A 16,120-nucleotide genomic window follows, 5' to 3' on the forward strand; every position below is an offset into this window, starting at 1 on the left:
AGAGTGTACATGACAAAGGCATGCGGCCACATCCATCTGCATGTGGACAGTGCGATGGTCTGGCGCCCATGGGGCCTCTGCTCAGTGCTTCTCATGCTGGAGCTGCGTCAGAACACCTGCTATAGGGCTTGTTGCAACAGGATTGCTGGCCCTGCCCCAAGCATTTCTGATTCGGTAGGTTTTGGATGGGGCCCAATAACCTACATTTCTAACAAGTTTGCTGATGGTGCTGCTGCGCGTGGGACCCCACTGCAAGAACCTCTGCCCCAGTGCAACCCTGGCTCCCCTGCCTGTTGATGTGGGAAGTTACTGGCTGCCTCTAAGTCAGTCTACCCGTGTGGGAGGTAGGGCGCTGTTCACTTCATGGGTGGATATAGGATCACACGCAGCCCTAAATTTGCAGGAGCTGGGGAAGAGGATGAAAGCCCACACATCCAAATACTTAATGTTGTAACATCCTGACTTAGGCTAGCAACCTTGTCAATATTTCTTTCCTCCTTCCTTCAGAAGAACAGTGTCATTACCACCTGGGAGGCCAGGTGTGCGTTTAGAATCATGGTCTCCATGAAGCTCCACTCTTGCATGTGACCATGGGAGCCAGCCCCGCCCTGGCCTGTGGGCACCCTCCTCTCTGTTTCTGGCTCTATCCTGCTTTCCAAGGGATCTGCACATCTGTGTGGAAACCCCCAAGCACCCATCCAAACTCCACCCGCAGTTCTGCAGAGCTGCTGCTTTGCTGCACCTCGCGTCTCAGGGTGCGTCGGGCAGCATGGCCTGCCCTGGGAGGGAGTGCACTGGACGGACAAATTATCTGGGCAGGGGATTCTAGAGAAGGAAGAACGCAAGCTTTGGGTAAGCATTTCCCTCTGCCCTGCAGACTTCTTGCCCATGAGCAAGGGGATGACCAGGACAGTCCCCTTCAGGCCGGGCCTGAGGGTGGTGTGATCAAATGACATGATGCCTGCAGGGGACCGTCCACAGAGCTGGCACCTGGTCGGGTCATGGTTACTACTGTGGTCACTCCCTGGCCGCCGCCTTTGGAAAGGATGTGCAAGATGTTCTGAGTCTGCTTCCACAGCCAGGTCTCAACAAGACCACAGGCTACTCAGGTGGGACTCGGGCATCCCTTTCTAAGGAAACGTACCTGGGTTCCCCAGCGGGCCTCTTAAGTTCTCCAGTGGGCCCCACTCTGCTCCGTGCACTACAGTTAGGGGGAGAGCCCTGTGCTGAGCTAGCTGGGCCGAGAGCTGCCTCTGTAAGCCCTGGAGACCCAGGGCAGGCCATGCACACCTGGGCCACCCTGGCACTGGTCTGTCTTAATTACAGCAGGACAGGCTCTGAGGGAGGTAGGGAGGGAGGCTGAGAGAAAAGCTGAGAGGGAGGCAGGGAGGGAGGCAGCGAGCACGATGAGGAGCCCGCTTGCTCTGCTTGCTGTCATTGGTCTTCACTTTGGACCAGGGGCACAGGGCAGGCAAAGCTCAGGAAGATGACCTCCATGGTGACGTGACTAATTGTCCAGCATGTACTTCTTCTTGGCTTGCTCTAGAGTGCCAAACATCTGAGGGGAGGAAGGAGGCTGCTGTGGCCAGGCTGTCCCACAGATGCACACAGGGGAGGAGAGAAGGCGGGAAGGGCTGGCCTCTGGCTGTCCCACAGACGCACGCAGGGGAGGAGAGAAGGCGGGAAGGGCTGGCCTCTGGGACTGTGACATGGCCCCAAAGAGGCCCATCCCTCTTTCAGCTGCTCCAGAACACCTCCCAAGAAGTCAGTGCTATGGATCTCAGCTGTCTGTGCTCTTGGGTGGGAATGGTGCCAGAAGGTCAGAGGCCTGGTGGGTGTCCCTGGCTTGCTGTGTGTCCCCAGGCATCTGGTGTTCCCTCTCTGGGCCTGCTGTCCTCTCCGTGAAATGAGGGGGCAGGAGGAGCCGATCTTCAAAGTCCCTTCCAGGGGAAACACCTTCTGTTCTATGATATCCACGTGAACATTGCCATGGAGATGGCAGAGGACAGGGGCAGTGCTGAACATGACTTCAGGGGGATGGAGAGGAGAGAAAGAGAGGGAGAGAGAGAGACAGAGTTACCCCAGAAAGTGGGTCACGTCAAAAATGTGCGCTCACCTTTGCCCAGCTGAGGTCTTGGCCCAGCAGGTGGTCATGGACCATGCCTTGGTGCTTGTCTTCGAGGATGCTGGCTGCACGAATGAGGGATGGCATTGCTGTGACGGCCAGGCTGGAGGATCACAGAGGGTGCGTGGTTGCTCGGCACTGGGGTCCTCATCCCAGGGATTGGGGAGATGGGACATGGGAGGGGTGAGGCATAGATTCTCCTTACGGCAGACAGAAGAGGCCTAGGCAGGGGCCCAGGGCCCACCCAGTGGGGGCTGCTGGGGCTGAAACACACCTGGAAAGGTCAGGTCCACGAAGACCTTGAAATCCTCCAGCGCCTCCTATTGCCTTTCGCTGTGCACTTTGGCCCGCAGGGTGTAGCTGCTGCCAAACTTGCTCTTGAGGTGCTGGGGGCTGCCCAGGCACTTGAACTGCCCCTGGACCATGATGACCAGCTGGGTGCACAGGGCCTCACACGCCTCCATGCTGCGGAGAGGGCAGGGCCTCAGACAGGATTGGGGATGCCAAAGGCTGGTGCAGACAGGAAGGCATTGGTGCCCTGATCAGGCCATTCCTGATACCCATGCTCAGAGTGCGGCTCATGTGCGGAGCTGAGGGAATCTCCTCAAAGACTCTCCACCAGCTGCTGACGGGTCTCCTGGCCACCTGGTTCTTTCCCAGCCTACCTGGTTTTGAAACTTCCAGTTACCCACAGACCCAGGCTCTACCTGTAGGAGCTGATGATGATGGCCTTGCCAGACTTGCTGGCTCATGCCACAGCATTCCAAAGCAGGTGCCAGGCCACGGGGTCCATGCCAGTGGACGGCTCGTCCAGGAAGATGACGGCAGGCTCTCTGATCAGGGCGATGCCAGTGCTCAGCTTCTGCTTGTTACCACTGCTGGGGGTGGAAGGGAGAAGGTTGGGTGACGGCAATGGTCAGTCTCCAGCAGTGAGCATGCCAGCTCAATACTCACCCCCTTTCCTTCTCTATTCAGGAAGCATTCCCACACCTCTCATGGGGCTTTTAGCAATGCAGCCCACCACTTTCACCCAGAGCTGAACTGTGGCTTGGGCTGTCCACTCAAGGAATAGCCCATTCCCGTGGACACAGGGATGAGTCCAGGGTGAGCACATGGTTGAGGAGTCTTCTTTGAGGGTCTCGAAGTGTTGAGGGCAAGCACTTCTCTATCTGAGAGGACGGGCATTGGCCCATCTTAGCTAACTAAAAAAAAATAGTGGCTGGGCGTGGTGGCTCACGCCTGTAATCCCAGCACTTTGGGAGGCTGAGGCGGGTGGATCACCTGAGGTCAGGAGTTTGAGACAAGCCTGGCCAACATGGTGAAACCCCGTCTCTACTAAAAATACAAAAATTAGCTGGCCGTGGTGGCGGGCACCTGTAATCCCAGCTACTTGGGAGGCTGAGGCAGGAGAATCGCTTGAACCCGTGAGGCGGAGGTTCAAGTGAGGTGAGATCGCACCATTGCACTTCAGCCTGGGCAACAAGAGTGAAAACTTTGCCTCAAAAGAAAAAACAAAAAACAAAAAAACACATATTGCATTTACTATGCACAACACACAGTTCTAAACTGCAAATGTGAACTCATTTGATCTTCAGAAGATGCGGGGAAACATAAAACCTGCTTGAAACAGAAGCCAACAAAGAGAGAAGACCCAAGGGACATCATCATCTGACCCTGGGCTCATTTTGCCAGACGTGTGGGCACCTCTACATCCCAATCCTGGGTATGCAGTACCGCTGTGTGCCTCCAGGGGAGCTGCACACAACACGAAGGGAGTCCTTGGACCTGCGCAGCCTGTGGCCTTGCTTTGATTGGTGTCAGGCTTCTATCACTGACAACAGAAGGCTAAGAAATACCCCATGCTCCTTAGCAGAACATCTGCAGTTCAGGTACTCCAGGCCCAGTGGTATGAGGTAAGACGGGGCTTAAAATGCAAACTTATTGAAAATAGAAAGCCCTTCATGAAGTGGCAGGGAGAAAGGTCCGTCCTCACCTTATCAGGACAGTAACACCTGTGGTGCCATCGACCTGACCTCAGCCCGGTAAGCTGCCTTAGCCCTGCGTCAGCTTTATAATCCGCTCAAGCCCAGGACCAAGAGGAAGTGGTGCCTTGAGGCAGCCCAGGCCACTCACCTCTTTCTGCAGGGGTGGAGGCCGCCCCCAACCACCTGTGCAGTGACCTCATGCCCAGATCTGGGGGCTTTGCCCTGCTCTCCAGGTCTGGGAAGAACTGGAACTTATCTTGTCACTGGAGGTGGAGGGGCTGAAGGAAGCCCCAGATCTCCCCTGTAGGTCTTGACCAGCTTGTCGGCGTACATGTACCTGACTAAATCCTCAAGAATCTGGTCCACACAAGCAGTGATGTGGTGCTTTGGGATGCCCCAGATCCGGGCATACATGACCAGCATCTCACGGCCTGTCGTGAAGTTCAGCAGAGCATCAAACTGAGGACAGTAACCAATCCACCGCCGTATCTGAGTTAGGAAACAGCCCGGAGAGGGAGGCACGTCAGAAGAAAGCCTCTTCCCACCAGGTTTATCAAGCCTCCAATGAGGCAAGGGCCTGGACACCTGCCGGTCTTGCTCCAGGCTGCTGCCTCTGCCACTACCTGCATCTGCCACGTGAATGCACAGGCACACTACTAAGAGGCTGTGAGTGGAAGTAGAGTAACGTAAGGGAGCCTGGGACAGCCCTTGCTGCTGGTGTAGTGGACAGGGTGGAGTGCTTGTTTAGCTTCTCCTCCAGCCCACCCAGCATGAAACCTCAGCACACAGTGCCTCCCTACTTCCTGGTGCCTTTGAAGCATCCAGTCAATACAAGAGGCTTGCTTTGCTTTTTTCCTCTTTAGAAATATTTTCCGTTAGACATGTAATCTGCAAACAGATTTTCTTTGTAAAATATTCATGCAAAGACTCCTGCAGTCTATTGGCTCAGCCTGCTGTGGCCAGGCACCTGTGCACCCTTTAGACTTCTGTGTTGGCAAAGGCACCTTTGTGGGCCTGTGCTCCTTGCTCAGGACTGGCTGGGTGCTGTTTTTGCCAAATGGTATCATCCCATATCTACCATTCTGTAACATGCTTTTCTTTCTTATTTTCTTTTTTTAAGATGGAGTCTCGCTCTGTCACCAGGCTGGAGTGCAGTGGTGTGATCTCAGCTCACTGCAATCTCCGCCTCCCGGGTTCAAGCAATTCTCCTGCCTCAGCCTCCTGAGTAGCTGGGGTTACAGGCACACACCACCACACCCGGCTAATTTTTGTATTTTTAGTAGAGATGAGGTTTCACCATGTTGGTCAGGCTGGTCTCGAACTTCTGGCCTCATGATCTACCTGCCTCAGCCTCCCCAAGTGTTGAGATTACAGGCGTGAGCAACCGTGGCCAGCCAACATGCTTTTCTTACTCAACATTATGTCTTAAAGATATTCCTAGGTCAGTAAATACAGATCTACCCCCACTTATTTTAAGTGGTCATTTTGCTAGTCATCCAGGGAGGGCTTCTAGATTTTATTTAGCTGTTTAAAAAATTCATTTGACTCATTTCCACGTTTTTGCTTTTATTTTTATTTTTATTTTTGGGACAGAGTCTCATTCTGTTGCCCAGGCTGGAGTGCAGTGGTGCAATCTCCGCTCACTGCAACCTCCACCTCCTGGGTTCAAGCGATTCTCCTCTCAGCCCCTCGAGTAGCCGGAGCTACAGGTGCACGCCACCACGCCCACCTATTTTTTTGTATTTTTAGTAGAGATGGGATTTCACCATGTTGGCCAGGCTGGTTTCAAACTCCTGACCTCAGGTTTTTGCCTTTCTAAACTTGCAGCTGACCACCCTCGTTTGTGTCCATGTTCGTCTACTCCCAGGTGCTGAAAAGAGTGGGATGCCATTTTCGAGAAGTAACCACTGTTTTTCCCTCCTATTTTCTCCCCTCTTCTCTTCTCTATTCAAACAGCTGGACAACCCTGGGCTTCACTGCCTGAGGTTGTGAGGATGGGTAAGATTTTACAGAATACAAAACAGAAAACCACATGGAGGCTGGGCACTGTGGCTCACGCCTGTAATCCCAGCACTTTGGGAGGCTAGGTGGGTGGATCGCTTGAAGCCAGGAGTTTGAGACCAGCCTGGCCAACATGGCACACGCCTGTAATCCCAGCTACTCTGAAGGCTAAGACATGAGAATTGCTTGAACCCAGGAGGCACAGGTTACAGCGAACTGAGATCACGCCACTGCACTCCAGCCTGGGTGACAGAGGGAGACTCTAAGAAAGGAGGAAGGGGAAGGGGGAGGGGAAGGGGAAGGAAAAGAGAGAGAGAGAAAGAAAAAGAGAGAGAGGGAGGGAGGGAAAGAAAGGAAACCACATGAAGTGTCTGCTTAGTGAAAGAGAGGTAAGGGAGAAGGCTGTCAGCATGGAAGAATGTTTACAGAGACCTTACACAACTGAGGGCCCAGCTTTGGTTCCCAGAGTGGGGCTTCCCCCTTTTCCTTCTTCTTTTTATAAAAGCTTTATTAAGATACAATGCACGTACCACATAATTCACCAGTGTGTACAGTTCAACTGTTCTTAGCACGTTCAGATCCATCATCACACTCAACTTGAAACACTTCATTGTTCCCAAAAGAAACCCTGTACCCATTAGTAGTCACTCCCCATTCCCTTTAACACCTCCAGCACCTGATTACCACTAATAAGCTTCCTGTCTCCATGGCTTTGCCTGTTCTGGACATTTCATATTAATGGAATCACACAGCAAATGGTCTTCTGTGTCTGCCTTCTTTTACTTAGCATAAGGTTTTCTGGTTCATCCATGTTGTGGTGCATGTCAGTGCTTCATTCCTTTTTATGGCTGAGGAATATTCCATATTATACAGCAAGACCACATGTTGTTTATCCATTCATCTGTTGATGGACATTTGGGTTGTTTCCACTTTTAGCCACTATGAGTAATGCTTCTGTGAACATTCTTGTACAAGTTTCTGTGTGGATGTAGGTTTTCAGTTCTTTTGGTTATATACCTAGGAAAGGAATTGCTGGGTCATATGGTAATACTATGTTTAACCTTTTGAGTATCCTTTTTGATAATTTTAATCTTTTAAAATTATATATATAACTTTCATATTTATATATAATATATATATTATATATATAGTTATATATATATGTGTGTGTGTATATATATATAACTTTTTTTTTTTGAGATAAGGTCTCACTCTCTTGCCCAGGCTGGAAGGCAGTGGTGTGATCATGGCTCACTGCAGCTTCAACCTCCTAGGCATAAGTGATCCTCTCAGCTCCCAAGTAGCTGGGACTACAGGCACACACCACTGCACCTGGCTAATTTTTAAATTTATTGTAGAGATGGAGTTTGGCTATGTTGCCCAGACTGGTCTCGGATTCCTAGGTTCAAGCCATCCTCCCGCCTGGGCCTCCCAAAGTACTGGGATTACAGGTGTAAGCCACCAAGCCTGGCCTAACTCTATCATCTTATTCAGGGCTAGCTAGCCCATATGTTGTACGTTCCTTTTTCTCTCTCAATTCTTCTATCACATAATTTTTTTCATGTTCCTATTTTTCCCTTCTATTAGCTTAAAAATATAAACTCCTTTCCCCCATTACTTTGGTTGTTCCTTTAGAGATTAAAACATGCATCCTTGACTTAGCAATGGATATCATTAACTGTTTACTTTATTCATGAACAAGGTAAGGACCTTAAAATACTTTACCTTCTTTTACCCTCTCCTGACTTAAAGCCATTGTTGTCATGTATTTTACTTTTACATGTATTTTAAACCTCATAAGACATTATTATTATAGCTTTCCGTCAAAACTGACACATCTCCCTTTTCTTTTTTTTTTGAGACGGAGTCTCACTCTGTTGCCCAGGCTGGAGTACAGTGGTGCAATCTCAGCTCACTGCAACCTCCACCTCCCGAGTTCAAGCGATTGTCCTCCCTCAGCCTCCCATGTAGCTGGGACTACAGGCGCATCTCCCATCACTCTCGGCCACACATCTCCCTTGAAAAAAAAAAAAAAAAAAACCACTTGGCCGGGCACGGTGGCTCATGCCTGTAATCCCAGCACTTTGGGAGGCCAAGGCAGGCAAATCATGAGGTCAGGAGATCGAGACCATCCTGGCTAACACAGTGAAACCCCATCTCTACTACAAATACAGAAATAACTCAGGCATGGTGACTCGTGCCTTTAGTCCCAGTTACTCAGGAGGCTGAGGCAGGAGAATTGCTTGAACCCGGGAGGCGGAGGGTGCGGTGAGCCAAGATCACGCCACTGCGCTCCAGCCTGGTGACAGAGCGAGACTCCGTCTCAAATAAATCAATAAATCAATAAATCACTTTTTACTCCTTTTTTTTCCCCTGGGTTCCCAAAGTGCTGGGATTACAGGCATGAGCCATCCCGCCCAGCCATCCTTTCTGTATATATATATTTTTAATAGGGTCTTGCTCTGTCACCCAGGCTAGAGTGCAGTGGTATGAGCATGGCTTGCCATAACCTCAAATCCTGAGCTCAAACGATCCTCCTACTTCAGATTCTGGAGTAGCTGGGACTACAGGAGCATGCCACTACACCCAGCTAATTTGTTATTTTTTGTAGAGATGGGGGGTCTCACTATGTTGCCTGGGTTGGTCTTGAACTCCTGGCCTCAAGCGATCCACCTGCCTTAGCTACCCAAAGTGATAGGATTACAGGTATGAGCCACTGCCACCACACCTAGCCCTTTCTGAATCTTTGAGTTTCCATCTGGGATCATTTTCCTTCTGCCTGAAACTTATTCTTTATTATCTCCTTTTGCATACATCTGCTGGTGATAAATTCTCTCAGCTTTTATTTATCTGAAGGTCTTTTTATTTATTTATTTTATTTTATTTTATTTTATTTATTTATTATTTTTTTTTGAGATGGAGTCTCGCTCTGTCACCCAGGCTGGAGCGTAGGGGCCGGATCTCGGCTCACTGCAAGCTCCGCCTCCCGGGTTTACGCCATTCTCCTGCCTCAGCCTCCCGAGTAGCTGGGACTACAGGCGCCGCCACCTCGCCCAGCTAGTTTTTCGTATTTTTTAGTAGAGATGGGGTTTCACCATGTTAGCCAGGATGGTCTCGATCTCCTGACCTCGTGATCCGCCCATCTCGGCCTCCCAAAGTGCTGGGATTACAGGCTTGAGCCACCGCTTTAAAAAGCCTGAAGGTCTTTTTAAAAATATCTTCTGGCCGGACACTGGTGGCTCACATCTGTAGTCCCAGCGCTTTGGGAGGCCGAGACGGGCAGATTGCCTGAGGGTGGCAGTCCGAGACCAGGCTGGCCAGCATGGTGAAATCCCATCTTTACTAAAAATACAAACATTAGCCGGGTGTGGTGGCAGACGCCTGTAATCCCAGCTACTCAAGAGGCTGAAGCAGGATAATCGCTTGAACCCAGGAGGCAGAGGGTGCAGTGAGCCGAGATCACGCCACTGCATGCACCAGCCTGGGCAACAGAGCAAGACTCCATCTCAAAAAAACAGAAAGCAAGCAAGCAAACAAACAAACAAACAAAACTTCTTTCCTAAGTATAGTTTGGTGGGTTACTTTATTCCGGGTAGGTTGTTTCCTCTCATATCACTTACAATGTATCGTTCTATTGTCTTCTGGCCTCTATTATTTCTGTGATTGGGCCTCTGCCAGTGTAACTGTTGCTCTTGTGAAGGGACTCCACCTTTTATCTCTGGGTCCTTCTAAGACTTTTTCTTGTTTGGTTTTCAGCAGATTTACTATACTGTTCCTAGAGGCTGATTTCTTTTTATTTATCCGCTTGGGGATAATAGGGCTTCATTTGTGATTGAGGTCTTTCATAAATTTTGAAAAGTTTTAGCCATATGGTTTCAAATGTTGCCTTGTCTCCCTTCCTTTTGGAACCTCTGTTACACACATATTAAGCCTTGTCACTGTATCCTTCCTATGTGATTAGTCACATGTTGCTGCATAACAAATTACTTCAAAACGTGGGTGTAATTTGTTATTTCATGGTTATTATGCATCAGATCAGGAATCTCAGAGCAGCTTAGTTGGGTGGTGCTGACCAGGATCTCTCATGAGGTGCTGCTAACCTGTCAGTGGGGCCCAAAGTCTCTTGAAGGCTAGAGGAGCTGTTTCCAAGTGGCTGGCAGGTCTCAGGTACCTACTTACTGCTCCTCACCATGCAGGCCTCTCTGCAGGGCCACCTAGGTGTCTGCATGACATGGCAATGGCACTTAGCTTCCCTCAGAGTAAGCGTGCTGGTTAATTTTTTTTTTTTTTTTTTTTTTTTTTTTTGAGATGGAGTCTCGCTCTGTCGCCCAGGCTGGAGTACAGTGGCGTGATCTTGGCTCACTGCAACCTCCACCTCTCGGGATCAAGCGATTCTCCTGCCTCAGCCTCCTGAGTAGCTGGGACTACAGGCATGTGCCACCATGCCTGGCTAATTTTTGTATGTTAGGTAGAGACAGGGTTTCACCATGTTGGTCAGACAGGTCTCAAACTCCTGACCTCGTGATCTGCCCGCCTTGGCCTCCCAAAGTGCTGGGATTACTGGCGTGAGCCACCACATGCGGCCGTGCTGGTTAATTTTATGTGCCAACTTGACTGGACTCAGGGATGTCCAGATAGCTGGTGAAACATGATTTCTGGGAATGCCTGTGAGAGTGTCTCTGGAAGTGCTCAGCACTTGAATCAGAGACAGAATAGATACATGCCCTTAAGGATGCTGTTGGGTGTCATCCAACCCGCAGAGGGCCTGAAGAGAACACAAAGGCAGACGAAGAGTGACTCCACTCTTACTAGGCTGGGACATCCATCTTCTCCTATCCTTGGACACTGGGGCCTCCAACTTTTGGGCCTTCAGACTCAGACTGGGATTGACACCATTGGCACCCCAGTCCCTGTGCCTTTGGGTTTGGACAGGAATACACCACTGGTTTTATCAGGCCTCCAGCTTGCAGATGGCAGATTGTGGAACTTTTCAGCTTCCATAATTGTGTGAGCCAATGCCTCATAATAAATCTCTTTCTATGTGTCTGTTTATCTATGTATTATTTGTTCTGTTTCTCTGGCAAATCGTGATAATACGGTGAGTGCTGTGAGGGAAAGAGTATCCAAACCAGAGGCTGTAGTGTCTTTTATGACCCAGTCTCAGAAGTAACACCCCATCTCTTCTTCAGAAGACTACAGTGTTTTGCTGACACATCCAACAATCCTGGTACCACATAGGGAGGGACTACTCAAGGGTGTGAATGCTGGGAGGGGCATTACTAGGGCACACCTTGGAGGCTGTATACTACAATGACTCTTATCTTCCTCTATATTTTTTCTACCCTTTTGACCCTATGTACTTCATTCTAAAGTCTCGCTCTATCGCCCAGGCTGGAGTGCAGTGGCGCGATCTCGGCTCACGGCAAGCTCCGCCTCCTGGGTTCATGCCATTCTCCTGCCTTAGCCCCCCAAGTAGCTGGGACTACAGGGACTACACCACACCCAGCTAATTTTTTTGTATTTTCAGTAGAGACGGGGTTTCACCGTGTTAGCCAGGATGGTCTCGATCTCCTGACCTCGTGATCCGTCTGCCTCTGCCTCCCAAAGTGCTGGGATTACAGGCGTGAGCCACTGCACTGGGCCTCTAATTTTTTTTTGTAGGGCTGGGGTGTTATATTTTATCCACATGTACCTAAGTATTTTTTTATTGTGCACCAAGCATTGCATTTGCCAAATTGTTTGTAGAGATCATTTGAGGACTAGGATGATATCCTCTTTCCCTGGAGAAGATTTACCTTTGGTTTTTGGGATTTTGTCTGTTTGTTTGTTTGTTTGTTTGTTTGTTTTGTTTTTCTTTTTGAAACGGAGTCTCGTGGCTCTGCTCACCCGAGGCAGGGAGTGCAGTGGCCGGATCTCAGCAGCTCACTGCAAGCTCCGCCTGCCTCCGGGTTCCGCCATTCCTCCTGCCTCAGCCTCCCCGAGTGGCCTGGGGCTGCGAGCGCCCTACACACACCTCGCCGGCCCCTGGATTTTGTATTTTTAGTAGAGGCCAGTTTGCCAGTAGCCCCAGCCAGGATGGTCTGCCAGATCTCCTGACCTGCATTACGTCCATGCGTCTAGAGCTCCCAAAGGTCACTGGGATTACAGGCGGAGCCGCGCCTGGCCATTTGTTTGTTTTGGGACAGTCTTACTCATGCGCCTGGGCTGGAGTGCAGTGGCGGATCTCCAGCTCACTGGCTCCGCCTCCCGGGATCCGCGCCATTCACCTCACCACTCCAGTAGCTGGGACTGGCGCCACGCCACCTCGCCCGGCTAGTTTTGTATTTTTTTAGTAGAGGCGGGGGTTTCACCATGTTATGGGATGGTCTCGATCTCCTGACCTCGTGATCCACCCGTCTCGGCCTCCCAAAGTGCTGGGATTACAGGCTTGAGCCACTGCGCCCAGCCTGTTTGTTTGTTTTTGAGACTGAGTCTCTCACTCTGTCACCCAGGCTGGAGTACAGTGGCTCAATCTCAGCTCACTGCAACCTCCACCTCCCAGGTTCAAGTGATTCTCATGCCTCAGCCTCCACAGTAGCTGGGATTACAGGGATGTGCCACCATGCGCGGCAAATTTCTGTATTTTTAGTAGAGATGGGGTTTCACCATGTTAAGCAGCAAGCTGGTCTCAAGTTCTTGACCTCAACTTAGCCACCCGCCTCAGCCTCCCAAAGTGTTGGGATGACAGGCGTGTGCCACCACACCCGGCCAGTTTTTTTTTTTTTTTTTTGCATTGTTTTGTTTTTGTTTTTGTTTTTGAGATAGAGTCTCACTTTGTTGCCCAGGCTGGAGTGCAGTGGCACGATCTTGGCTCACTGCAAGCTCCACCTCCTGGGTTCATGCCATTCTCCTGCCTCAGCCCCTCAAGTAGCTGGGACTACAGGTGCCCACCACCACGCCCAGCTAATTTTTTTGTATTTTTTGTATTTTTTTTTGAGACGGAGTCTTGCTCAGTAACCCAGGCTGGAGTGCACTGGCAACATCTTGGCTTACAACAATCCCCACCTCCTGGGTTCAAGTGATTCTCCTGCCTCAGCCTCTCGAATAGCTGGAATTAGAGGCACCCACCACCATGCCTGGCTAATTTTTGTATTTTTAGTAGAGACAGGGTTTCACCATGTTGGCCAAGCTGGTCTCGAACTCCTGACCTCAAGTGAGCTGCCCACCTAAGCCTCCCAAAGTGCTGAGATTACAGGTGTGAGCCCCTGCCCTTTATTTCTGATAGATGTCTGGGAGCACTGGCAGTTTAGGGTCATATTAATTTCATGTCAAAGACTGCTATTAAGTCCAGGCTGTTTTGCAATCATTGTATAAGCTTGCATAAACACAGCTCACCCCTGTGTCTATAGTACAGCCCTTCAGGGTCTCAACTCAAAGAAAGGATGCGTTCACCAGGCATGTGCTTGCCCCAGGTAAACTCTGAATTCCAATCCCTGTCACTCAGCATAAAAAGCAACACTCAGCTCTCAGTTGTGAAACCTTGAATTGCTCACCTACCTGAGCCTCTATCTTCTTCTATCTCCTGGCCCAGTAAGTCTTCACTATCTTGTTAGCTTTCTGAAGCTTTCAAACATGTTTTTAACATTGGCCCAGTTTTTCTAGTTATCATCAGCAGTGGGGGGGCCAGAATTTCCTCGTTTGCCATTACTAGAAGACCTTCACCACGATTTTTAAAGTAAGAAAAAGTTAAAATTAATAGTAAATATTTCATGACCAAGGAGGGCTTACATTGGTTATAATTGTCCAATTAAGCTAGGTATACTGAAAGACAACATAGAGTGGCAACTGAGGGCACGGATTCTGGAACTAGACTGGGTGGGTTCTTCTGCTTTCTCTCTACATGATTAGGTCATGAACATCGAGGCCGGCTTGATAAACTTCTTGGTAATAGTGACTCATGCATGCATCTGCTGTGAAGAGTACAACTCTGATCGTACCTCTGCAGTGCGGTCTCTTTGGGCGCCTTTCACCGCATCCCCTCTGCACCACCCCCACCTCGGCTATGCACTTACCTCATGGCAATGGCTTGTTCATGTGCTCATGAGCCCCTTGCAAGTGAGAACCACTGGGTCTAGCACAACAGCTGGGCACACAAGGCCTTCAAGAAGTGTCTCATTGAACCAGTGACAACATTGAGATAGAGACTCCAAGAGTGGGTCAGGTTTAGGAGTAGATATTAAGTTAAGTTTGAAACATTTTCGAGATACCCAAAGAAGGCTGATGAGAAGGCATCAACGTGCAGGACTGAAGCACAGGGCTGGAGTGGGTTGGGGTGTGCCTACTGGGGAAGCATCCACAGACAGATGTTAACAGGAGCCACAGCAGTGAGAAGCCAACAGGCAGGACAGTGCATCGGGAGTGAGAAAGACGTGGCTGACGATGCAGCCCCTGAGGAATGTAAGGGGCAGTTGAAGGAGAAGACTCCTTTCTGAGAAGGACGTGTCAGTGACTGAGAAGACCAGGAGCGGGGAAAGCTACAGAAGTTAACAGAGGAAGGCTAGAGTTTGAAGGCAGAAAAGGCCACCATTATGAATGCTGCAGACGAGTCAAGGAAAACACAGACAGGACATCAGGAGTCTCCTCAGCTAGGGGGAGTGCAGGAGGACTGGGTCCGGAGGCAGCAGATTCAAGAGCTGCTGGGAGGGAGCATCCACAGACTGCTTGACTGGATGTCTGGAGAGGTGCCTTGAACAGCAGGAGGATGTGTACCACTCACTCCCCCAGGAAGCACGAGGGAGGAAGTAAGAAGAGGTTGCAGGGCTGTGGGGAGACTTGGGGCCTGCTGAATTTCAGGTGCCTGTGTGACATTCATGATATGATGTTAAGTAAACAACTTGCCATATGATCTGGAGCTCAGAGAAGCAATCTAGGATGGAGCTATGGATTTGGCAGTCACAGATGAAACAGATACATGGAATTTTCAGAGAGCAAATCCCATTCCAGTTCCTGTTCCCCAAATCCTGCGTCACAGCCCCACGTTTGTTTCCAGGGACAAACTCACCTTCCCTACATCAGAGCTGATGCTGAGGACCTTGACAAAGTCATCCCCGGAGGTTATGGCCTTCTGCCCAGTCAGCATTTTGAAAATGGAAGACTTCTCAGCCCCAGTGATGCCAAGAAGGCCAGAGCATTCTTGTGCTTGCAGTGAAGGACACTTTGTTCACAGACAGCAGGGCACCTTGTTGATGTAGATCTGAGACACACAAGATAGGAGACACAGTGAGGAGGCTGCCATGCAGTCAGCAGTCCAGGGGTTGCACTGTGCTTGGTGCAAACCTGCTCTGGGATAGCTACCAGCTGCCCTCTGGGCCCACGTGGCCTCTCCTGTACCCAGGCTCACACTTGCCTTCTCTCAGCTGCTACTCCCAGCAGGGTTTATTAAAGTTTTCTCTTCTCCAACTGTCTTCACATATTGAGAACTTAGTTCCCTAAGATAGGCCCTTTCCCTTCTGTCCTTGAAGCAAACAAAACTTTTTGATGTTGCCTGAGGGTTTGTTTTTGATTTTTTTTTAAAATTTTTCCTTGCAGATGGAGTCTCCCTCTGTCACCCAGGCTGGAGATCAGCAGCGCGGTCTCAGCTCACTGCAACCTCCGCCTCCTGGGTTCAAGCAATTCTCTGTCTCAGCCTCCCGAGTAGCTGGTAATATAGGCACCCCTCACCATGCCCGGCTAATTTTTTTTGTATTTTAGTAGAGATGGGGTTTCCCTGTGTTGCCTAGGCTGGTCTCGAACTCCTGAGCTCAGACAATCCGCCCGCCTCAGCCTCCCAAAGTGCTGGGATTATAGGCGTTAGCCACTGCACCTGGCCTTGATTTTGTTTTTAACCACCAGTAACCACAGGGAAACAATAAGAAAAACAAATTTGGGAGGATGTTTGAAGGGTTTTGTTTGTTTGTTTGTTTGTTTTGAGATAGAGTTTCTCGTCACCCAGGCTGGAGAGCAAAATGATGTGATCTCGGTTCACTGCAAC

At 50.0% G+C, this 16,120-nt stretch overlaps 1 protein-coding gene across 4 annotated transcripts; it reads right to left on the bottom strand.

Moving 5' to 3' along the window:
- Positions 1–474: 474 nt before the first annotated feature.
- Positions 475–15,336, bottom strand: LOC110741985 (ATP-binding cassette sub-family A member 17-like). 4 transcript variants are annotated; one of them, XR_004179900.1, is made up of 7 exons: positions 15,152–15,336; positions 13,648–13,806; positions 4,448–4,599; positions 2,833–3,000; positions 2,400–2,590; positions 2,117–2,190; positions 475–1,558 (listed from the first exon to the last, which is right to left on the bottom strand). XR_004179900.1 is itself a non-coding variant. In XM_031658573.1 (5 exons), the coding sequence occupies exons 1-3, from the start codon at positions 15,227–15,229 to the stop codon at positions 2,874–2,876; spliced, it is 360 nt and encodes a 119-aa protein (XP_031514433.1). In that variant the 5' UTR covers positions 15,230–15,336; the 3' UTR covers positions 1,945–2,228; positions 2,400–2,590; positions 2,833–2,873. The 4 variants fall into 4 exon arrangements, 1 of the variants encoding a protein (XP_031514433.1); XR_004179898.1 differs by having other exon boundaries at positions 2,117–2,228; XR_004179899.1 differs by lacking the exons at positions 13,648–13,806; positions 15,152–15,336 and adding an exon at positions 6,788–7,084 and having other exon boundaries at positions 2,117–2,228.
- Between the last annotated feature and the right edge of the window lie 784 nt (positions 15,337–16,120).

Source organism: Papio anubis, chromosome 18 (genome assembly GCF_008728515.1).
Source record: "Papio anubis isolate 15944 chromosome 18, Panubis1.0, whole genome shotgun sequence".
Taxonomy (NCBI): domain Eukaryota; kingdom Metazoa; phylum Chordata; class Mammalia; order Primates; family Cercopithecidae; genus Papio; species Papio anubis.

Excerpts from the sequence above, each read along its gene's own strand:
- LOC110741985 (XM_031658573.1), bottom strand. The coding sequence starts at position 15,229 with ATGCTGACTGGGCAGAAGGCCATAACCTCCGGGGATGACTTTGTCAAG. Across the intron at positions 4,600-15,151 it reads TCAGCTCTGATGTAGGGAAG|ATACGGCGGTGGATTGGTTA; the intron begins GTGAGTTTGTCC and ends TTCCTAACTCAG. Across the intron at positions 3,004-4,447 it reads ATTCTTGAGGATTTAGTCAG|CAGTGGTAACAAGCAGAAGC; the intron begins GTACATGTACGC and ends TTCCACCCCCAG.